The sequence below is a fragment of the Saccoglossus kowalevskii genome, chromosome 18 (assembly GCF_978046115.1).
Source record: "Saccoglossus kowalevskii chromosome 18, keSacKowa6.1, whole genome shotgun sequence".
In the NCBI taxonomy this organism is placed as follows: Eukaryota; Metazoa; Hemichordata; class Enteropneusta; family Harrimaniidae; genus Saccoglossus; species Saccoglossus kowalevskii.
In genome coordinates this window covers 13742258-13766297 of record NC_140658.1, presented here as the reverse complement: position 1 = coordinate 13766297, position 24040 = coordinate 13742258, and the positions used below count along the sequence as shown (strand labels likewise).

General features: G+C 38.2%; 2 protein-coding genes across 2 annotated transcripts in view; one reads left to right on the top strand and one right to left on the bottom strand.

Moving 5' to 3' along the window:
• The first annotated feature begins 5166 nt into the window (after positions 1-5166).
• Positions 5167-6654, top strand: LOC144353764 (uncharacterized). Its single transcript, XM_078010050.1, has one exon. It carries the CDS (start codon positions 5167-5169, stop codon positions 6652-6654), a length of 1488 nt encoding a protein of 495 aa, XP_077866176.1.
• Positions 6655-13042: 6388 nt separating this feature from the next.
• LOC146731598 (putative ATP-dependent RNA helicase DDX43) overlaps positions 13043-24040 on the bottom strand; it is a 28996-nt gene continuing 17998 nt past the window's right edge. The window contains exons 12-17 of the mRNA XM_085492945.1: positions 23943-24030; positions 23573-23632; positions 23404-23471; positions 23042-23151; positions 16680-16818; positions 13043-13151 (exon numbers count right to left, since the gene is read on the bottom strand). Of these exons, the coding sequence (XP_085349071.1) occupies positions 13043-13151; positions 16680-16818; positions 23042-23151; positions 23404-23471; positions 23573-23632; positions 23943-24030 (574 nt within the window). The remainder of the gene's footprint in view (positions 13152-16679; positions 16819-23041; positions 23152-23403; positions 23472-23572; positions 23633-23942; positions 24031-24040) is intronic.

Below are 24040 nucleotides of genomic sequence, written 5' to 3'. Positions count from 1 at the left end.
ACGGTCCTTCAGCATCGGGGGAAAACAACAATAATTATACAAAACACATTGCAAAGACTCAACAATCAGGAAAGAAACCCCAGACAACCCTGTCGTACTTGTGTTGAAATACATTTTGTATTTCACGTCAGAATATTGTTTAAAATAAAATATTCAGTCCAAGCCAAATCGAGGTCAAAGGGTCAGGTTGTGTGCATGTAATTATATATAGTTAAAACAAAAAGTATTTGAACTTTTGTCAGCTGTTCAACATCTATAAAAACCAGAAAGACAATTATAAGACAATGTGAACCTCGGAAATTATTCTGTTAGTCCGAATTTTAAATGCGCGCGAGCGAGCAGGTGGGCGGTGATATTTCGGGCTTTGCGCGGTCGAAAAAAAAAGCGGAAATTGTCCGGTCGAATTCAACAAGCGGTCGCAAAAGCGAGAGAAAAAGATGATTGGAAAGCGGAAGCGGGCGGGAGGTTGTGCGAAAGGAGTACTGTAACTTTGCACAACTTTCTTTTAAATCGTTTTATTTTCCAAGTCAATATTCTATTTTACTAATACAATTTTTTCCTAACGCAATGGCGAAGAAAAGAAAGAAAGCGTTGACAGACGAGGCAAAGAAAAATCTGCCACTCAGTGTCGCACTCTGACACAGCAATTTTTTTTCAAACATCGGCCATTTTGTTTCACCATGAAAACCGTTTTATTAGATGTCTTATCTGAGACACTTGAAGGATTAGCTTGTTTGTAAACTGTCAGCGTGTACAGTGGGACAGTAATGTTTGTCAGAGGTTTATCCCTCGTTGTTCGTTTGCATAACAATGGAAAACCCGAACGTTCCTGGAGTACGGACTCAAATGCCAGCAGTTTTCTTCATTTTTCGCGCTCGAGCTTGAAATTATTCATTATCTGACACTCTTTATGAGTTCTATGATATCAGTGGTTAATATGTTTGGCCATTTTTAGTGTATATTTATAATAATGTAGCAAATCTACAGTGTTTTATTAACCAAAACTGTTTTTCGCGTTTTTCTCGAGTTGAAGTTTTGATCGAGAACGACTCATTGGGACCGCCGCCAAATCAAGTGCGTTCGGACTAGGACATTCAAACTTGCAGTTATCGTTCAAAAGATAATGATGGTGCGAAATATGTCTGGGTTTTTAAAGAAAATGCTTTGTCACAGAATAATAGTCTGTTAAAGGTGCCAAGTATGAAAAAATTTGGGGACAAAAAAACAAACCTGCATAGAAATCGGAATAATAGGTCTTTTGATTATCGGAGACGCATTTCAATGGACTTGATTACGGACAATGCATAACTTAAATTTCACCAGGAAATTCCGCAGTGTGCTCTCGCAATCGCGTACTTAGTCATTTTTACGAGGTTCGCCATTTTTTATGTCACGTGATAATTATGTAAACAATGTCTGTCCAGTTTGTGCGAACTTGCACCTCTATACTTAGTCTTTTGATATATATAACCTAAATTACTGTTCTGAACGAGACAACAGACAGAGAATGTTTTATTTAAAAACGTCACAAAACCCTTCTCGCTACCTTAAGGCAGACACCACAAAAATGTAAGTAGTTTTTCTTAGTGTGGTAAATTGTTGAAATAATACTCATTTTCCCTCCCTCCAACCCATGATTTGGCTTCACACTCAGTGACGTTAACTTTGTCATTTATTCAACAAACTTGATTTGCTACTTTTAGTCAAGAGTTAGGGATTATGGAAAAACTTTAGTGTTTATTCAATTAACTGAATATGTTACATTGTATTCAAGATTTTTTAATAACTTTGTAGTTTATTCAAGCAATTTGTTCACTTTACCCCAATAGTTAGGGTTTTTGAATAAACCGGCCACAGCTGGGGTATCCAATTTGCGGTAACCCTGTTGTGGTTCTTTTTTCAGCCAAATACAGGTGTATTTTATTGTGTAAATTGGTTCCAGTTCTAAAATGTGAATAAATATTTCGTAAAATGCCGTTAAATCACCGTAGTGTTACTCGAAGCATATAGAGGTCATAGGTCAATTCAAAAGGTTGCTTGTGCAAAGGATATTAATTTTGAAATATTTCATAACATAAAATATCTGCCAATTCATTAAATTTCAAATATGTCTAGTAGCGATGTGGTTAGTTGATCAACCAATGTCAAAAGTAAACCTCTATTGGGAGTGGTTAGTACTTGCATGGGAGAATCCTTGAGTGGTCAACCCCTTTTTTGGTTTTATCACAAACATGATGAAGATATGATGCAACGTTAGTGCATTCTTTGTTACTGTGATGGCAATCATTTATTGTAAACAATTGTGTAATTCTTGTAATTTTTAAATTAATGGAACGTTTTTAAATTCCCTCTAATTTTCAAGAAACAGGTTGTTGAAGCTGTCGGCACGTGAAGGCCGTTAAAATTTTAACACACCGGGCAAAGTTTTTCAAAGTTATTGCAAAGTTGTGCAAAGTAATTGTAAATTTGGTAGATGTATAGGTATAGTTGTCCTGAGTTGTTGGCATTTAGAACCGCGCAGTTGTAACGTCGAAAATGGGCATGAAAGCCAGAAGAAAGCAGCTTATTTATTGTCACATGAGCTGAGTGTGAAATGTTATACAACAGCGGGCAAAGTTGGAGAAAGCGATTGAAAAGTTGGCGGTTTCGATTGTACATTTGACCTAAGTCATTGTCATGCCAACCCCACAGTTAAATTTCGCAATCATTATAATTGTCTAGAAATTGCCAGATGTATATATAGACTATCACAACAGCGAGCTACAAACATCGAAGATAAACTGCTAACAAAGTTGTGAAAAGCAATTGCAAAGTTAGTAGATTAATTTGGGATTGTTACCTATAATACTATATTAACAACTCCCGGAGAAAATAGTTCTAAAATATGAATAAATATTTCGTAAATTGCCGTTAAATCACCGTAGTGTTACTCGAAGCATATAGAGGTCATAGGTAAAATTAAGAAGTTGCTTGTGCAAAGGATATAAATTTTGAAACATTCCATAACATGAAATATCCGCCAATTCATTAAATTTCAAATATGTCTAGTAGCGATGTGGTTAGTTGATCGACCAATGTCAAAAGTAAAGCTCAATTTGGCGTAGTTAGTACTTGCATGGGAGACTCCTTGAGTAGTCAACCCCTTTTTTGGTTTTATCACACACATGATGAAGATATGATGCAACGTTAGTGCATTCTTTGTTACTGTGATGGCAATCTTTTATTGTAGAAAATCGTGTAATTCTTGTAATTTTAAAATTAATGGAAAGTTTTCAAATTCCCTCTAATTTTCAATAAACAAGTTGTTGAAGCTGTCGGCACGTAGAGGGCGTTAAGCAAAGTTGTGCAAAGTGATTACAAAGTTGTGCAAAGTAATTGCAAAGTTGGTAGATGTATATGAATATTAGTCATAAGTTGTTGGCATTTAGAACCACGCAGTTGTAAAGTCGAAAAAATGAATAGCAGCCTATATATTGTCACATGAGCTGACTCTAAAATGTCATAAAACAGCGTGCAAAGTTGGATAAAGCGATTGAAAAGTTGGCGGAGTTGTATATTTGACCTTAGTCACTGTTATGCCAATCCCGCAGTTAAATTTCGAAATCTTTATAAATGTCTAGAAATGCCCGATGTATAAGCAGATTATCACAACAACAAATATCGAAGACAAACTGCTTACAAAATTGTGAAAAGCGACTACAAAGTTGGTAAATTCACTGGGGATTGGTTTACCTATGATATTAGGTCAAGTTACTTGTGCAAACGATATCAATAGACCATTTTCCGTACACTGCGAGAATCACGCGTTATGCGTGAAATCGAACGTAAAAACAGGACAAACAAAGGTCATAGCGTCGTAGTCGCGTCAAACATCGCGTGGGATTCGACAAACGCGAAAGTATTTCGGGGACATTTCCATGCTTAATAATGTGCTGTCCACATTTGATGATAGGCAATTTCGATTAAGTAAGGGTATTCGGAAGCAATATTTCTCTGTCGAAGATCGGCTGGCTAATGTAAGCTGCGAAATAAAGAAATTCTAGTTCAAAATCAAATCGTTCGATTTTTGCGGCAGACGTTCGACGCGCGTCTTTCATGCATCTCGCGAGATCTCGCAATTGTTCGGAAAATCACCTATTTTAATATATTTACAACCATGAAATAGCCGCAAACTGGGGTCAACATCAAACAACTCATGCAGCGGAGTAGTTAGGTGATCGACCGATGTCTAATGTTAAGCTCAATTGGGCGAGGTAGTTACTTGCATTGAAGACTCCATGAGTAAACAAGCCTGTGGAATTTTTTGTTTTGGTTTCATCACACACATAGTAAAGATATGAGGCAACGTCCATGCATTCTTTGTTACTGTGATGTCAATGTTTTCACATTCCCTCTAATTTTCAATTAACAAATTATTGATGCTATCGACACGTGGTAGGTGCTGTTAACTGTTAACACACCGTGTAAAGTTGTTCAAAGTGTTTTCAAAGTTGGTAGATATTTTTGTATATTTGTCCTATTATTAGGGACATTATTTTAGGGACCTTTGTTTCACAAGCAATCTTGGTTTGCTTATCTTCGTCTTTTCTCAACACGGACATTGTTGAAGTAGCGTGACATTGTTGTTAGTTCCTTGTACTCTGCATTAATTGAGCTTTCATTTCATTTTTATTGCAGACTGTATAATTTATATTACTCCTCTTGGTGATGATGGTTTATGCTTTTTCTCATTTGAGAAAATTGCCTGACTTGCCTGGTCTTAACTTTATTGCCCTTATTGTTTCATAGTGTATTCACTGGCAATACTCAGTAAGTATCTTCTACCTTTGATGAGGAGCAGTATACAGATTATGTGTTGGTGCATGAAGCTTAAGGACAGAAATTTAGTCATTTGCAGTGGACAGAAATTAGTTGAGTTTGCTTGGAACGATGAGTTTTCAACAAATGGTATGCAGCTGTGATGACTGATGTTTATGAATTAACCCCAGAAAAGCGTGTTCATAAGTTAAATGTATATTCCACTAGGTGGAGTAATAGACATTTCAGTGGTTCTCGTGGCGTGTCTTTTATGTCTTTTATGATTGTAAGGTAATAATTGGGGGAGATTTTAATGGTCGTACGGGTAATAAAAGTGATAGTTCTGATTGTAATGTGAACCACTTACCTATGGGTGATGTGTTTACTACTATTAGTGATATTCCACAAAGGGAATCTATGGATAATGAGTGTAATATATATGGTTTAGAGTTATTGGAATTTTGTAAAAGTACCAACTTTAAAATTGTGAATGGAAGACTCTTTAAACAAACAGGGTGTGGAAATTTTACTTATGTTTCAGGTATAGGCACTAGTGTAGTTGATTATATTTTAACAAGCCCAAATAATCTCTCAAATTTTGCGGGTTTTTCCATTGGTAATAGAATTGAATCAGACCATCTATCACTTGAACTTACCATGATGCTGTCTTCCAAGCATGAAAATAGTACTATTGATACTGTCCATCATAATACTGAGAATCTGAACAAACTAAAATGGGATACTAAAAAAGCAAATGTTTATAGAAATAATTTTAATTCAGAGGGCATTAACAATCTAAGTCATGAGTTTTACGAGAATTTGATAGAAGGAAATATAGATGACGCATCTACTAATTTAACTAATATTATTTATACTTGTGGAAAAGATATGGTGTGCAAGTCAAAACAGTTAAATGAGTGTTTTCGAAATTTTTGGTTTGATAAAGAATGTTTAGTCACCAAACGTGCAGTCAGTAAAGCGCTTAATCATTATAGACATACAAAAAGTCAGAACATTCTTGAATATTACCTTCTATCTAAACAATCCTATCAAAAACTCATTAAAGAGAAAAAAGCAGAATTTCAAAAGCTCAGAAGGGATGAACTAATTAACCTGTCCAAACAGAAAAACTCTCATAAATTTTGGCAGAAACTTAAGCAACATAAAATTAATGTCTCAGAAAATATTACTATGGAGGAATGGTCACATTATTTCACTAATTTGTTTACCCCGGTTCTCGTGGAAAATAAAAATTACAATGATTTTTACGCTTCAATCGAAGATTATATGACTGATTTAGATATAGAGAATATTGGTATACCTGATGTAGATTTGGAATTAGTAGAATTTAACCAACCAATTACTATGACAGAGGTGAAGAAAAATTCGGATAAACTGAAGGCTAATAAATCACCTGGCCCAGATGGAATTCCTTCTGAGTTTTGGAAATTTGCACCTTTAGACATCTGTGATCTGTTGTACAGTCTATATAACAAAGTTTTTGATCAAGGGGCGTTTCCTATAGAATGGAGCAGGGGATTAATTTCCCCAGTGTACAAAAAGGGTTGCAGGGATGACCCAGCAAACTATCGAAGTATAATGCTTTTGAATACTATAAGTAAAGTATACACAAGTATTCTCAGTGATAGGTTAAGTAATTGGTTGAATCGATATAATAAAATAATTGAGGAACAAAGTGGATTTCAAAAAGGTAAATCAACTTTGAATAATATTTTTGTTCTCTATACCCTTGTAGAAAAATATGTTTATACTCTAGGGGTTAGATTCTATTGTGCCTTTATTGATTATGAAAAAGCATTTGATAGAGTACACCTCTATCTAGGGGAAACTGTTTAAATCACTTTATTCAATGTATCAAAATATTAAGGCTGCTGTGAAAACCCCAAAGGGAGTTACTGAATTTTTCCATATTAATGTTGGGCTGCAGCAGGGTTCTGTTATATCACCTTTACTGTTTTGCTTTTACATAAATGACCTTAAGAGTGCCCTCCAACAAGGACGGGAATCAGTTGTGTATATAAATACTTTAAAACTTTTTTATTTGTTATATGCGGATGCTTTGGTGTTGTTCAGCAGCACACCTGTTGGATTACAAAGATTACTTGATAACTTAGTGGATTATTGTCTAAAAAGGAGACTGAATATTAATCTGAAAAAATCAAAAATAATTGTTTTCCGAATAGGAGTTCGTCTGAAAAAATATGAAAAATGGTTTCTGAGGGGTAAAGAAATTGAAATTGTAGCAAAATATAATTATTTAGGCATAGTTTTTTCGAGTTCGGGAAAATGGTTTCAAACACAAAAAGATATCTCGGAGCGAGCTAGAAAAGCACTATTTTGTTTGGAAAAAAACATTATGGGGTTGGGGGAGACTGCAGCCTGATCTTGCATGCAAAGTATTTGACTGTAAAATATTGCCAATTTTGTTATACGGTAGTTGTGTGTGGGGAATGCGGGGTGTATTAGCTGACATAGAAAAAGTACAAAATAAATTTTGTAAATTTCTATTGAAAGTTAGTTTCAACGCTTCCAATGCTGCAGTAAGGGGTGAATTAGGAAGACACTCGGTTAGAGTTTATGTTAATATTGAAATGGTCAGATTTTGGCTGAAACTGATTCAAGAGGGCGGCTCAACTATCTTAAAGGAATGTTATAATTATCTATACCATAGAGCAGAAGGGGGGTCTAGGTGTTGGGCTTCAGAGGTAAAAAATATTTTATGTACATCTGGTTATGGACATGTATGGTATGAACAAAGAATTGATAATAGCAAGATGTTCTTCAATGAATTTAAAAGAAGATGTTTTGATATATCTAGACAGAATTGGTGTGCAGAAATTATAAAAAATGTAAAGCTTCAAACATATTGCATGTTTAAACAAGATTTAATATATGAAAGATATCTTGCTGCTATTTCGCTGGCTACTCCTATCTATTCATGTGCTATAACTAGACTTAGAATTTCCTGTCATCCCCTAGAAATTGAAAATGGTAGAAAATTGGGTATTCCATGTGACCAAAGATTATGTCCATTTGGTTGCAGGGTCACAGAGGATGAATATCATTTTACTATGGTTTGTCCAAAATATGAAGCACTTAGACAAAAATTCTTACCAAAATATTATTTTTCACCACCAACCAAGATAAAATTCATTGCATTGCTACAGAGTACTAACTCGTATATTTTACTAAGTTTGGGTAAATATTTGTTTAAGAGTTTTCATTACAAAGAAACTGAAATGGAAGTATGATTTGAAGTATATGTATTTTGTAATTTAAATGCGACCGTGTGTAATTTAAGTTTTGAAATGTAACAGTACTTTAGGCCGGTGGCCATATAGTGCGGAATAAAGAAATAATAATGTCTAGTAGTTGTAGCCATAGAAGTCCATCAGTAGTAATACCTTGTCATTATTGTAAGAATCCAGGGCATGTGAGTGTTTCAATTTAAAGAATGAGAGGCAGGGGAGAACGCCAGTCGCATTTGCTAGTGATAGAACTCCTGTAGGAAGTAGTAAAGAGTTTAGCCATGCCTTAAAAGGGAGGTAGAATTCTTGACATACCTGATGAGTATAGAGACTCTGAGTCTAACGGTGAGGTATCTTTGGCTAGTAATATTGGTGGTAGTAAGCCTGTAGTTATACTCCGAGATACTGGTACAGCTCAGTCTTTGATGTTGGGTGGTGTAGTACCGGTGTTGGTGTGGTCGAGTCCCTGCCTATAGAGGGCGTAACCTCGTGTCTCCTAAACCTGTTGTTAATGAAAAGACTAGTTGAATGAATGAATGACTAAAATGAAAAGAATAGTTGCTTGAAAAATATCCTGGTATATTACCTGCATGTGCAGTAACCAGATCACAGACTAGTAAGGAGAGACGAATGAGTTGGAGTCGGAAGACATGCATGAAGACCCTGGTGTGTGGTTAGGGAAGACTTTTTAGTGATTTGAAGGATGGTTGTGAGATTAAAAGCATTAGAGTACCAAGAAGAAGACCACTCTTGGACTGTTTTATGGTGAGTGCATTAAATACAAAACAGGCTGCAAGTCCCGTGAAATTAGGTGGCGGCCTTCCAGCTGAGGGTAGTCCACAAAATAGTGGTGCCTCAATGTTATCAGAATGAGATACTTAGAATAGCTATTCTAGAATTCTATCCAAGTGGTACATTTTACTGGCAAAAGATACAAAGATATAGAGATGCAAAAAATGACAGGAAATTAAAAAGCCCCAGCTTGTTATTAAGTCTGCCTCTTTTATCAAAGTTGCATAGTGGCAATGTAAAAAGGTCAGCAGAAACCTTGCTGCAATGTCCAATGTACAAATGTGCGAGCATTCATGACTTTTTTTATTTATGTTTAAGTTGCCCTATTTTTATAAGGTAATTGATGTTCTTTTGGATAAATTTCCAATTTGTACCAGTCAGTTGTGGCGATATACTTTTGACGGACGTTCAGAAAGAAGACCAAGGTACTTTCCATTGAAAATCGTAAGTAATAATAATAATAATAATAATAATAATAATAATAATAATTTATTTACTTAGAATATATTTCATACAATACTCAAAATTGTACACGCAGTCTAGGTAAAATGGAATCTGAAATAGCCTAAAAGCTAGTCAGATTGGATTGGATTGGATTGGATTGGATTGGATTGGATTGGATTGGATCGGATCGGATCGGATCGGATCGGATCGGATCGGATCGGATCGGATCGGATGGGATGGGATCGGATCGGATCGGATGGGATGGGTTGGGATGGGTTGGGTTGGGTTGGGTTGGGTTGGGTTGGGTTGGGTTGGGTTGGGTTTGGGTTTGGTTTGGTTTGGTTTGGTTTGGTTTGGTTTGGTTTGGTTTGGTTTGGTTTGGTTTGGTTTGGTTTGGTTTGTGGATTGTTTTGCCAATTGTTTTAGTCGTATGTATTGTGTTCTTAAACTAATAAATGATCCTAAACAGCCTTTGTATAACGATCCCCTGCATGGTATATTATAGTACATGTCCCTAACTGCAAGTAATTGAGGTACATTACATTTATGCATATTAATGAAGTCATATGACCATATCTGGTCATCAATAAATTTATCATATCTGTTATTCAATGCTTCAGTATAGTATTGGTCGCAAGTTCTTATCTACTACAGTGCTTGAGATATTACAGTTATGCATATTAATAAGGTAACATGATCATATATGGTCATCGGATATTTCAGTCATATCACATCTCTTTTCCCTTCAGTACAGCACTGATTGCATGTTTCAATCTGAAACAGTTTTTGAAATATCACAGTTATGCATATTAATAAGGTCATACGATGATATCCAGACATCCAATATATTTATCATATATGTTGTCCAATGCCTTCATTATAGTACTGGTTGCTAGTTCTTATCTACTACAGTGCTTGCGATATTGCAGTTTTAGATATTAATGAGGCCACATTTCCATATATAGTCAACTGGTATTTTAGTAACATTCCTCATCAATTACCATCAATATATCACTGGTCGCAACCACCTAACTGCAATAGTGATTAAGATATTAAAGTAATTGTCAGAAATAGATTTAATCATTTATGTAACTTTATACATTTATATGAAACTCCGAATGAAACCAGGTTGACACGACTAAATTTCTGGTATTGTTGTCACCGTGACCGCGATCGTTTTTATCACATGTGAGCTCGACCCCGAGCCAAATTTCGGGTATCTTCGGAGATCACGTGGGTATTTTATGAGAGAGCAGACCAGGTGTACGAGTATGACGAAAAAGGCGAGGCAGTTCTTGTGAGAAGTCTTCGAGTTTCATTTGTCCGGGAACAACACTTTTTACATGGGACAGTTCTTCATAGACACGGCGTTGGATTACAGGAGTGCCAGACGACTAATACAGGTGTGTTATTTCATGGGCAAGTCCCTATTTTATGTCATATCGGGAAAGGGCCACGTCATCGTTTTCCGGCGTGGTTGACTTGAGACATATCGCTGTATACTTCCAGGGAAATAGCCGTAAAGCCCGAGTTGGTTGGTTAGGAAGTGAGTTGAAGACGGATAAATAACCGCAGTAATTAAATATCGCTTTGTGGTATTCGCGAACGCAGACTTTCGGCGATTCTGTTACGAAAACGGGTTATTTGTGGTCCCAAGTGTGCGTGCTTTGTTCGGACAATACATTGTTGACATCGTGTCGCGTGTCTTCATTGTGGATTACTTGCTGTCGCGTGCCGCGTGTTGTGTCATCGTGTTGATTGTTCATGGTCGTGTGTCGTCTCCATTGTTTACCTGCTTTCGCGTGTATGCGTGTATCCGACGTTCATCGGTCGTTCCGCGTTGATGCGTACTGCTTCGTGTATCGAGAGACAATATCGCTTATTATTATAAAAGACATACATCGCCGAGAACTCTAGATAAGTGTATCACTTTATTGTTAAGTCTTTTAGAGCTTAAACCATTGTAATGATTCGTGAGCCCACCAAGGTTGTAAACCATTGCTTGGTGACATAAATTACATGCTGTATTTTTCATGCTCTTGTTGATGATTATTAGAGATAAATATAGTCTGTGCAGCTTGCCTTGAACTCAATCGCAATTGTCATTTTATTTCGTTTTGTTCATAAAGTGGTGACCACCACGGCCGCTTTTCCGCCATTTTGTGACAACTGGTGCCGAGACCAGGATTCACTTTAAGCTAGTTTGTGAGGACTGATATAAATTCTTTCTAAATACTATTTAGGCTCTTGGCGACTTGAGTTCATTGGCAACTGCCAGTTTTGGAGCTCGTCTCTAAGGCACACGTTGTAAATATTGGTAGGTCAATTTGTCAGGTCATTGTACAGAATAATGGATTACGAAAAATGGGTGAAATTAAGAGAAAGGACGGGACTGACTGGTGAGTCTCTTATAGAATTCGTTGAGAAGCATGAGCAGCAGGTCATTGAGAGGGAGGAACGTTCTCAGAAGAGAGCAGAACAAAAACTACTGGAGGAGAAAAATAGAAAAAGAAAGGAAGAAGACAAGCAAAGTGCCCTCAGAAGGGAGGAGGAGGAAAGGCAGATCAGATTAAGTGAAATAGAACTGAAAATAAAAAAAGAACTGGCACAGATACAGCGAGAGGATACAGAGAGACTTGCACAGATCAAGAGAGAAGACGACGAGAGGGAAATACAAATTTTGGAATTGAAGTCTGAGTTACCATCAGTCCAAACCGGATTTCACGAAACTCTAAAAATTTACATAATTAAAGCAGTTTCAGCTCTTAACTCCTTGTCTCTAAGAAAATATGTCTTTCTAATCAGAATTCAAAAGTAATTAGTACTTATTAATTATTTATTCACGTTAATTGCTAATGTGTACATTTCAAATGAACTGTCGGAGATAATGAATTGGAAAATGTAAATATGCTCTACGGTCACACTAGATGCTAATAAATACAATAATAGTTTGGACTACACACTAGACAATTTTTGAGAAATGATTCATGTTTTTATCAACTGCATTTTAAAGGCAATGATAAATGTAAGAGTAGATAAGTCAAAGGATGTGGTCTAATATTCGGGGTATTAAAAACAGTTTTCCACAATTTAATGACTTAATGGCATTTTTGATGCTTGCTGACTCATTTTCATTGCTACAAAATTTTACGATTTTCACTGAAAGTTAGGCCCTCACAAAATCAAAGCAGTTTTAATTTACTTTGAGAAATCAGCACAACATTTTCCTGACAAGTAATTTTTAGCACATTGAATTGAACTTGCTATCAGTTTTCACCATTCTTTGACATGGTTTTTAGAGCAAAGGTCAAGGTAAAATAAAACACAGATAGTAAAACTGTAAACTCACTATACAAAGTCACCATGTGAATACTGTAAAACATGTCTTTTTCGCGAGCATGTCTTTCTAGTGAATTAAGTGAGACAAGTGATTCGCTAATTCAAGATGTCGCTAATGATTTTATTATAAATTCAAAATGGCCAAGGCTTGGAGATTTGTATACAGTAATTCGGAACATAAAAATATGGGGCGCTTCCTAATTACACTTGACAGTTTTTCTTCATTTTATGGAGGTGATAACTGTGCATTTGTTTTAGCGCGACAGACAAGTATTGTGAAAACAGGAAATCAACAATGACAAGAGATTCGCTATTATATTAAAATCAACATTTCCCTATTACGTCATTTTACCACAATTCGCTAAAATTACATGTCGCTTTTTCAACATGTTTTACAGTATTTATTTTATGCTATACTCTACCTGATTAGCTTCTACCAAAATCTTAATGAGTTTATTCGCCGACTGCCAGTCATTACGTGTCATTAATGTTAATGATATACCAGTACGTCTGAAAATAAAACACCAGTTATGCATACACCCTATTTGTGCTATAATCTGTGCAACTCCAACAGAAGCACAACCACAAGTCAGCTGCTTAGCTTATCCAGTGGGTGGCCGTGTATCAACACAGCTTGTCAATCTGAAATTCGTTTGTTTGAATCCAGGGTGATGCTGCTCAAAAAAACATGAGGGGAAAGATGTACTCTCTACATGAACCATGTGAGAACAGCCATTTTTTTTGGTTTGAAAAGCAGTCTTTCCTAGTGAGCAGGTTGAGAGCAAAGGAAAATAGTGGACAGAATTATTTGAAAGAAAGAAAGAGTACTTTTCAAGAGAATGCTGAGTGAAGACCATTTGCTATCGAACTGTTAGAATAATATGGGTCAGTGGTCTTATACAGGTGGTCACTATGTGCAGGTGGTTCTAATATCAAAGTGGTCACTATGTGCAGGTGGTTCTAATATCAAGGTGGTCACTATGTGCAGGTGAACACTATGTGCAGGTGGTTCTAATATCAAAGTGGTCACTATGTGCAGGTGGTTCTAATATCAAAGTGGTCACTATGTGCAGGTGGTTCTAATATCAAGGTGGTCACTATGGCCAGAGTGTCACTATAGCAGGTGGTTCTAATATCAAGGTGGTCACTATGTGCAGGTGGTCACTATGTGCAGGTGGTTCTAATATCAAAGTAGTCACTATGTGCAGGTTGTCACTATGGCCAGATTGTCACTATGGCAGGTGGTTTTAATATACAGGTGGTCACTATGGGCAGTTGGTCCTTATATACAGGTCGTCACTATAGGCAGATTGTCACTATGGCAGGTGTTCCTTATATATATAGGTGGTCACTATAGGCAGGTGGTTTTAATATACAGGTGTTCACTGTGGGCAGGTGGTCCTTATATACAGGTGATCACTATGGCAGGTGTTCCTTATATATACACAGGTGATCACTATGGGCAGGTGGTTTTAATATACAGGTGGTCAGTATGGGCAGTTGGTCCTTATATACAGGTGATCACCATGGGCAGGTGGTTTTAATATACAGGTGGTCACTGTGGGCAGGTGGTCTTTATATACAGGTGGTCACTATGGCAGGTGGTCCTTATATATACAGGTGGTCACTATGGGCAGTTGGTCCTTATATACAGGTGGTCACTATAGGCAGGTGATCCTTATATACAGGTAGTCACTATGGGCAGCTGGTTTTAATATACAGGTGGTCCTTATGGGCAGGTGATCCTTATAATATACAGGTCGTCACTATGGGCAGATTGTCACTATGGCAGGTGATCCTTATATACAGGTGGTCACTATGGACAGGTGATCCTTATATACAGGTGGTCACTATGGGCAGGTGGTTTTAATATACAGGTGGTCCTTATGGGCAAGTGATCCTTATATATACAGGTCGTCACTATGGGCAGGTGGTCCTTGTATACAGGTGGTCACTATGGCAGATGGTCCTTATGTACAGGTGGTCACTATGGACAGGTGATTTTTATATACAGGTGGTCACTACGAGCAGGTGATCCTTATGGGTAGGTGATCCTTATATATACACAGGTGGTCACTATGGGCAGGTGGTTTTAATATACAGGTGGTCACTATGGGCAGGTGGTCATATATACAGGTCGTCACTATAGGCAGGTGGTTTTAATATACAGGTGGTCACTATGGGCAGTTGGTCCTTATATACAGGTGATCACTATGGGCAGGTGGTTTTAATATACAGGTGGTCACTATGGGCAGGTGGTCTTTATATACAGGTGGTCACTATGGCAGGTGTTCCTTATATATACACAGGTGATCACTATGGGCAGGTGGTTTTAATATACAGGTGGTCAGTATGGGCAGTTGGTCCTTATATACAGGTGATCACCATGGGCAGGTGGTTTTAATATACAGGTGGTCACTGTGGGCAGGTGGTCTTTATATACAGGTGGTCACTATGGCAGGTGGTCCTTATATATACAGGTGGTCACTATGGGCAGTTGGTCCTTATATACAGGTGGTCACTATAGGCAGGTGATCCTTATATACAGGTAGTCACTATGGGCAGCTGGTTTTAATATACAGGTGGTCCTTATGGGCAGGTGATCCTTATAATATACAGGTCGTCACTATGGGCAGATTGTCACTATGGCAGGTGATCCTTATGGGTAGGTGATCCTTATATATACACAGGTGGTCACTATGGGCAGGTGGTTTTAATATACAGGTGGTCACTATGGGCAGGTGGTCATATATACAGGTCGTCACTATAGGCAGGTGGTTTTAATATACAGGTGGTCACTATGGGCAGTTGGTCCTTATATACAGGTGATCACTATGGGCAGGTGGTTTTAATATACAGGTGGTCACTATGGGCAGGTGGTCTTTATATACAGGTGGTCACTATGGCAGGTGGTCCTTATATATACAGGTGGTCACTATGGCCAGGTGGTTTTAATATACAGGTGGTCACTATGGGCAGTTGGTCCTTATATACAGGTGGTCACTATAGGCAGGTGGTTTTAATATACAGGTGGTCACTATGGGCAGGTGGTCACTATGGGCAGATTGTCACTATGGCAGGTGATCACTATGGACAGGCGATCCTTGTATACAGGTGGTCACTATGGGCAGGTGGTTTTAATATACAGGTGGTCCTTATGGACAGGTGATCCTTATATATACAGGTCGTCACTATGGGCAGGTGGTCCTTGTATACAGGTGGTCACTATGGCAGATGGTCCTTATGGGTAGGTGATCCTTATATATACACAGGTGGTCACTATGGGCAGGTGATCCTTATATACAGGTGGTCACTATGGGCAGGTGATCCTTATGGGTAGGTGATCCTTATATATACACAGGTGGTCACTATGGGCAGGTGGTTTTAATATACAGGTGGTCACTATGGGCAGGTGGTCATTATATATACAGGTCGTCACTATAGGCAGGTGGTTTTAATATACAGGTGGTCACTATGGGCAGGTGGTCAGTATATAGAGGTGGTCACTTAGGCAGGTGGTCCTTATATATACAAGTGGTCACTATGGGCAGGTGGTCCTTATGGGCAGGTGGTCCTTATATACAGGTGGTCACTATGGGCAGGTGATCCTTATATACAGGTGGTCACTATGGGCAGATTGTCACTATGGACAGGTGGTCCTTATGGGCAGGTGATCCTTATATATACAGGTCGTCACTATAGACAGGTGGTTTTAATATACAGGTGGTCACTATGGGCAGTTGGTCCTTATATACAGGTTGTCACTATAGGCAGGTGGTTTTAATATACAGGTGGTCACTATGGGCAGGTGGTCCTTATATAAAAATGGTCACTATGGCAATTGGTCTTAATATTCAGGTGGTTATTACACAAAAATCAAAATTGGATGAGCAATAAGTGTTGTTCAAGCCTCACAAGCAGTAATATCTGGCAAAACATGGCTTATACACAACACCTAGTTGGTGTTTGAATTTGATGATCACAACACTTGAAGTGAGGTAACGCCCACACAATGTGTTAAAAATGACTAAAACTTACCCAGCTCTACCAGTTCTGCCAATGCGGTGTACATACTCTTCAATGTTATGAGGAAAATCAAAGTTGAATACATGTGTTATGTCTTTGATATCTAGATCCCTGGTTGCCACGTCTGTTGCTATCAAGATACGCATAGAACCTAGTGCAAATCAAAGTTGAATACATGTGTTATGTCTTTGATATCTAGACCCCTGGATGCCACATCTGTTGCTATCAAGATATGCATAGAACCTAGTGCAAATCAAAGTTGAATACACGTGTTATGTCTTTGATATCTAGATCCCTGGTTGCCACGTCTGTTGCTATCAAGATACGCATAGAACCTAGTGCAAATCAAAGTTGAATACATGTGTTATGTCTTTGATATCTAGACCCCTGGATGCCACATCTGTTGCTATCAAGATATGCATAGAACCTAGTGCAAATCAAAGTTGAATACACGTGTTATGTCTTTGATATCTAGACCCCTGGATGCCATGTCTGTTGCTATCAAGATACGCATAGAACCTAGTGCAAATCAAAGTTGAATACATGTGTTATGTCTTTGATATCTAGACCCCTGGATGCCACATCTGTTGCTATCAAGATATGCATAGAACCTAGTGCAAATCAAAGTTGAATACATGTGTTATGTCTTTGATATCTAGACCCCTGGATGCCACGTCTGTTGCTATCAAGATACGCACAGAACCTAGTGCAAATCAAAGTTGAATACATGTGTTATGTCTTTGATATCTAGACCCCTGGATGCCATGTCTGTTGCTATCAAGATATGCACAGAACCTAGTGCAAATCAAAGTTGAATACACGTGTTATGTCTTTGATATCTAGACCCCTGGATGCCACATCTGTTGCTATCAAGATACGCACAGAACCTAGTGCAAATCAAAGTTGAATACATGTGTTATGTCTTTGATATCTAGACCCCTGGATGCCACGTCTGTTGCTATCAAGATACGCACAGAACCTAGTGCAAATCAAAGTTGAATACATGTGTTATGTCTTTGATATCTAGACCCCTGGATGCCACGTCTGTTGCTATCAAGATACGCACAGAACCTAGTGCAAATCAAAGTTGAATACATGTGTTATGTCTTTGATATCTAGACCCCTGGATGCCACGTCTGTTGCTATCAAGATACGCACAGAACCTAGTGCAAATCAAAGTTGAATACATGTGTTATGTCTTTGATATCTAGACCCCTGGATGCCACGTCTGTTGCTATCAAGATATGCACAGAACCTAGTGCAAATCAAAGTTGAATACACGTGTTATGTCTTTGATATCTAGACCCCTGGATGCCACATCTGTTGCTATCAAGATACGCACAGAACCTAGTGCAAATCAAAGTTGAATACACGTGTTATGTCTTTGAGATCTAAACCCCTGGATGCCACATCTGTTGCTATCAAGATACGCACAGAACCTAGTGCAAATCAAAGTTGAATACATGTGTTATGTCTTTGATATCTAGACCCCTGGATGCCATGTCTGTTGCTATCAAGATACGCACAGAACCTAGTGAAAATCAAAGTTGAATACATGTGTTATGTCTTTGATATCTAGACCCCTGGATGCCACGTCTGTTGCTATCAAGATATGCACAGAACCTAGTGCAAATCAAAGTTGAATACACGTGTTATGTCTTTGATATCTAGACCCCTGGATGCCACATCTGTTGCTATCAAGATACGCACAGAACCTAGTGCAAATCAAAGTTGAATACACGTGTTATGTCTATGAGATCTAAACCCCTGGATGCCACATCTGTTGCTATCAAGATACGCACAGAACCTAGTGCAAATCGAAGTTGAATACATGTGTTATGTCTTTGATATCTAGACCCCTGGATGCCACGTCTGTTGCTATCAACATACGCACAGAACCTAGTGCAAATCAAAGTTGAATACATGTGTTATGTCTTTGATATCTAGACCCCTGGATGCCACGTCTGTTGCTATCAAGATATGCACAGAACCTAGTGCAAATCAAAGTTGAATACATGTGTTATGTCTTTGATATCTAGACCCCTGGATGCCACATATGTTGCTATCAAGATATGCATAGAACCTAGTGCAAATCAAAGTTGAATACACGTGTTATGTCTTTGATATCTAGAGCCCTGGATGCCACGTCTGTTGCTATCAAGATACGCACAGAACCTAGTGCAAATCAAAGTTGAATACACGTGTTTTGTCTTTGATATCTAGACCCCTGGATGCCACATCTGTTGCTATCAAGATATGCATAGAACCTAGTGCAAATCAAAGTTGAATACACGTGTTATGTCTTTGAGATCTAGACACCTGGATGCCACGTCTGTTGCTATCAAGATACGCATAGAACCTAGTGCAAATCAAAGTTGAATACATGTGTTATGTCTTTGATATCTAGACCCCTGGATGCCACATCTGTTGCTATCAAGATATGCATAGAACCTAGTGCAAATCAAAGTTGAATACACATGTTATGTCTTTGATATCTAGACCCCTGGATGCCATGTCTGTTGCTATCAAGATACGCATAGAACCTAGTGCAAATCAAAGTTGAATACATGTGTTATGTCTTTGATATCTAGACCCCTGGATGCCACATCTGTTGCTATCAAGATATGCATGGAACCTAGTGCAAATCAAAGTTGAATACACGTGTTATGTCTTTGATATCTAGACCCCTGGATGCCACGTCTGTTGCTATCAAGATACGCACAGAACCTAGTGCAAATCAAAGTTGAATACATGTGTTATGTCTTTGATACCTAGACCCCTGGATGCCACGTCTGTTGCTATCAAGATATGCACAGAACCTAGTGCAAATCAAAGTTGAATACATGTGTTATGTCTTTGATATCTAGACCCCTGGATGCCATGTCTGTTGCTATCAAGATATGCACAGAACCTAGTGCAAATCAAAGTTGAATACATGTGTTATGTCTTTGATATCTAGACCCCTGGATGCCACATCTGTTGCTATCAAGATATGTATAGAACCTAGTGCAAATCAAAGTTGAATACACATGTTATGTCTTTGATATCTAGACCCCTGGATGCCACGTCTGTTGCTATTAAGATACGCACAGAACCTAGTGCAAATCAAAGTTGAATACATGTGTTATGTCTTTGATATCTAGACCCCTGGATGCCACGTCTGTTGCTATCAAGATATGCACAGAACCTAGTGCAAATCAAAGTTGAATACATGTGTTATGTCTTTGATATCTAGACCCCTAGATGCCATGTCTGTTGCTATCAAGATATGCACAGAACCTAGTGCAAATCAAAGTTGAATACATGTGTTATGTCTTTGATATCTAGACCCCTGGATGCCATGTCTGTTGCTATCAAGATATGCATAGAACCTAGTGCAAATCAAAGTTGAATACACGTGTTATGTCTTTGATATCTAGACCCCTGGATGCCACATCTGTTGCTATCAAGATACGCATAGAACCTAGTGCAAATCAAAGTTGAATACATGTGTTATGTCTTTGATATCTAGACCCCTGGATGCCATGTCTGTTGCTATCAAGATATCCACAGAACCTAGTGCAAATCAAAGTTGAATACATGTGTTATGTCTTTGATATCTAGACCCCTGGATGCCACGTCTGTTGCTATCAAGATATGCACAGAACCTAGTGCAAATCAAAGTTGAATACATGTGTTATGTCTTTGATATCTAGACCCCTGGATGCCACGTCTGTTGCTATCAAGATACGCATAGAACCTAGTGCAAATCAAAGTTGAATACATGTCCTTGATATCTAGACCCGTGGATGCCACGTCTGTTGCTATCAAGATATGCACAGAACCTAGTGCAAATCAAAGTTGAATACATGTGTTATGTCTTTGATATCTAGACCCCTGGATGCCACGTCTGTTGCTATCAAGATATGCACAGCACCTAGTGCAAATCAAAGTTGAATACACGTGTTATGTCTTTGATATCTAGACCCCTGGATGCCACATCTGTTGCTATCAAGATACGCACAGAACCTAGTGCAAATCAAAGTTGAATACACGTGTTATGTCTTTGATATCTAGACCCCTGGATGCCACGTCTGTTGCTATCAAGATACACACAGAACCTAGTGCAAATCAAAGTTGAATACATGTGTTATGTCTTTGATATCTAGACCCCTGGATGCCACATCTGTTGCTGTCAAGATACGCACAGAACCTAGTGCAAATCAAAGTTGAATACACGTGTTATGTCTTTGAGATCTAAACCCCTGGATGCCACATCTGTTGCTATCAAGATACGCACAGAACCTAGTGCAAATCAAAGTTGAATACATGTGTTATGTCTTTGATATCTAGACCCCTGGATGCCACGTCTGTTGCTATCAAGATACGCACAGAACCTAGTGCAAATCAAAGTTGAATACATGTGTTATGTCTTTGATATCTAGACCCCTGGATGCCACGTCTGTTGCTATCAAGATACGCACAGAACCTAGTGCAAATCAAAGTTGAATACATGTGTTATGTCTTTGATATCTAGACCCCTGGATGCCACGTCTGTTGCTATCAAGATACGCACAGAACCTAGTGCAAATCAAAGTTGAATACATGTCTTTGATATCTAGACCCGCGGATGCCACGTCTGTTGCTATCAAGATACGCACAGAACCTAGTGCAAATGAAAGTTGAATACATGTGTTATGTCTTTGATATCTAGACCCCTGGATGCCACATCTGTTGCTATCAAGATACGCACAGAACCTAGTGCAAATCAAAGTTGAATACATGTGTTATGTATTTGATATCTAGACCCCTGGATGCCACATCTGTTGCTATCAAGATACGCACAGAACCTAGTGCAAATCAAAGTTGAATACACGTGTTATGTCTTTGAGATCTAAACCCCTGGATGCCACATCTGTTGCTATCAAGATACGCACAGAACCTAGTGCAAATCAAAGTTGAATACATGTGTTATGTCTTTGATATCTAGACCCCTGGATGCCACGTCTGTTGCTATCAACATACGCACAGAACCTAGTGCAAATCAAAGTTGAATACATGTGTTATGTCTTTGATATCTAGACCCCTGGATGCCACGTCTGTTGCTATCAAGATACGCACAGAACCTAGTGCAAATCAAAGTTGAATACATGTGTTATGTATTTGATATCTAGACCCCTGGATGCCACGTCTGTTGCTATCAAGATACGCACAGAACCTAGTGCAAATCAAAGTTGAATACACCTGTTATGTCTTTGATATCTAGACCCCTGGATGCCACATCTGTTGCTATCAAGATACGCACAGAACCTAGTGCAAATCAAAGTTGAATACACGTGTTATGTCTTTGATATCTAGACCCCTGGATGCCACATCTGTTGGTATCAAGATACGCACAGAACCTAGTGCAAATCAAAGTTGAATACATGTGTTATGTCTTTGATATCTAGACCCCTGGATGCCACGTCTGTTGCTATCAAGATACGCACAGAACCTAGTGCAAATCAAAGTTGAATACATGTGTTATGTCTTTGATATCTAGACCCCTGGATGCCACATCTGTTGCTATCAAGATACGCACAGAACCTAGTGCAAATCAAAGTTGAATACATGTGTTATGTTTTTGATATCTAGACCCCTGGATGCCACGTCTGTTGCTATCAAGATATGCATAGAACCTAGTGCAAATCAAAGTTGAATACACGTGTTATGTCTTTGACATCTAGACCCCTGGATGCCACGTCTGTTGCTATCAAGATACGCACAGAACCTAGTGCAAATCAAAGTTGAATACACGTGTTATGTCTTTGATATCTAGACCCCTGAATGCCACGTCTGTTGGTATCAACATACGCACAGAACCTAGTGCAAATCAAAGTTGAATACATGTGTTATGTCTTTGATATCTAGACCCCTGGATGCCACGTCTGTTGCTATCAAGATACGCACAGAAAGTGCAAATGAAAGTTGAATACATGTGTTATGTCTTTGATATCTAGACCCCTGGATGCCACGTCTGTTGCTATCAAGATACGCACAGAAAGTGCAAATGAAAGTTGAATACATGTGTTATGTCTTTGATATCTAGACCCCTGGATGCCACGTCTGTTGCTATCAAGATACGCATAGAACCTAGTGCAAATCAAAGTTGAATACATGTGTTATATTTTTGATATCTAGACCCCTGGATGCCACAAACCACATGTATCATGTATTACAATGTAAATTCAGTCACCAGCATCCTTGGCCCATATACATGACAAATACTTTGATAGTCAGTACATCCAAGAAATGATCACTTCATTCTGTTTTTTTTTGTATCAGGATACACAGAGGAACAATGAAAGGAATAAAACTAGATGTTCCACTTCGAAAGTAAATACAATGTAACTTACTATCTTTGAAATCCAGTAACGCTTGTTCCCTGTCCATTTGTTCCCTGTCTCCGTGGATACATTGTACGCTTATATTACGCAAGGAGAAATCACTTGAGATATCATCAGCTCTATTAATATACAAGTGTGATATTCATTATGTGAAGCAGATCACCAAGAATGAGTAGACCCCTACCCTGGCACGGGTGACAAGATAATGGTGTTAAGAATGATGGTAACATAGAATTACCAAAATTATTTGGTTTATGTGGCAAATGCGTAAAAGTCAATGCTTGCATTTTATTACCAAATCTTGAGTAATAACAGTGACTGTTGTATTAGTATATGTAGCACAACACTATTTCCATTTTATGCTTACTTACGTTGTCTTTCGGCCAACAAATATAAGTACTTTATCATCCTCTTCCATTTCATCAATAAACTGTAGTGTCTAGGAAGAAACAAATAAATTTCTATGATTCAGTAGTGGGAAGACGGGTATCTACCAAACAAATTATGGATATATTTAAGTTTTCAAGTCACAAAACTTACCCGTGTTCTTTTATCTTCTTCAGCTACAAACTCTACAATTTGTGTTACTGCATGGCAAGCCTAGGAACAAATAAAAACAATACATGCAACTTGAATGTTCATCTAATTTTTGTTACCGTATTTATTCAACTACAGTGTTGCAGGTGTACTGCTAAAAAAAAACAGGTGGCATACACATCATTCCATTTCATTCTACATTTGTTTCATGTACACTGAAGACATAACAATATCATTTTCTTTACAAGCGATCCACAATTTCATCCATTGTAACAGTACATACGTGTAGCAATACTTTGCCTGCAACAAGACACCTATGTTCCATTAAGCGATATACACTTCTGTGAACAAGAGACTTCACAAGACTACTTACGGCAAGATCCAATGATCCAACATGTACTTGTATAGGGTCCTTCATATAAGAACGAGCAAGACGACGTACACCTTCAGGCCATGTTGCACTAAAGTTTG

Coding starts and splice junctions, on each gene's coding strand:
- LOC144353764 (XM_078010050.1), top strand. CDS start 5,167: ATGGGTGATGTGTTTACTACTATTAGTGATATTCCACAAAGGGAATCT.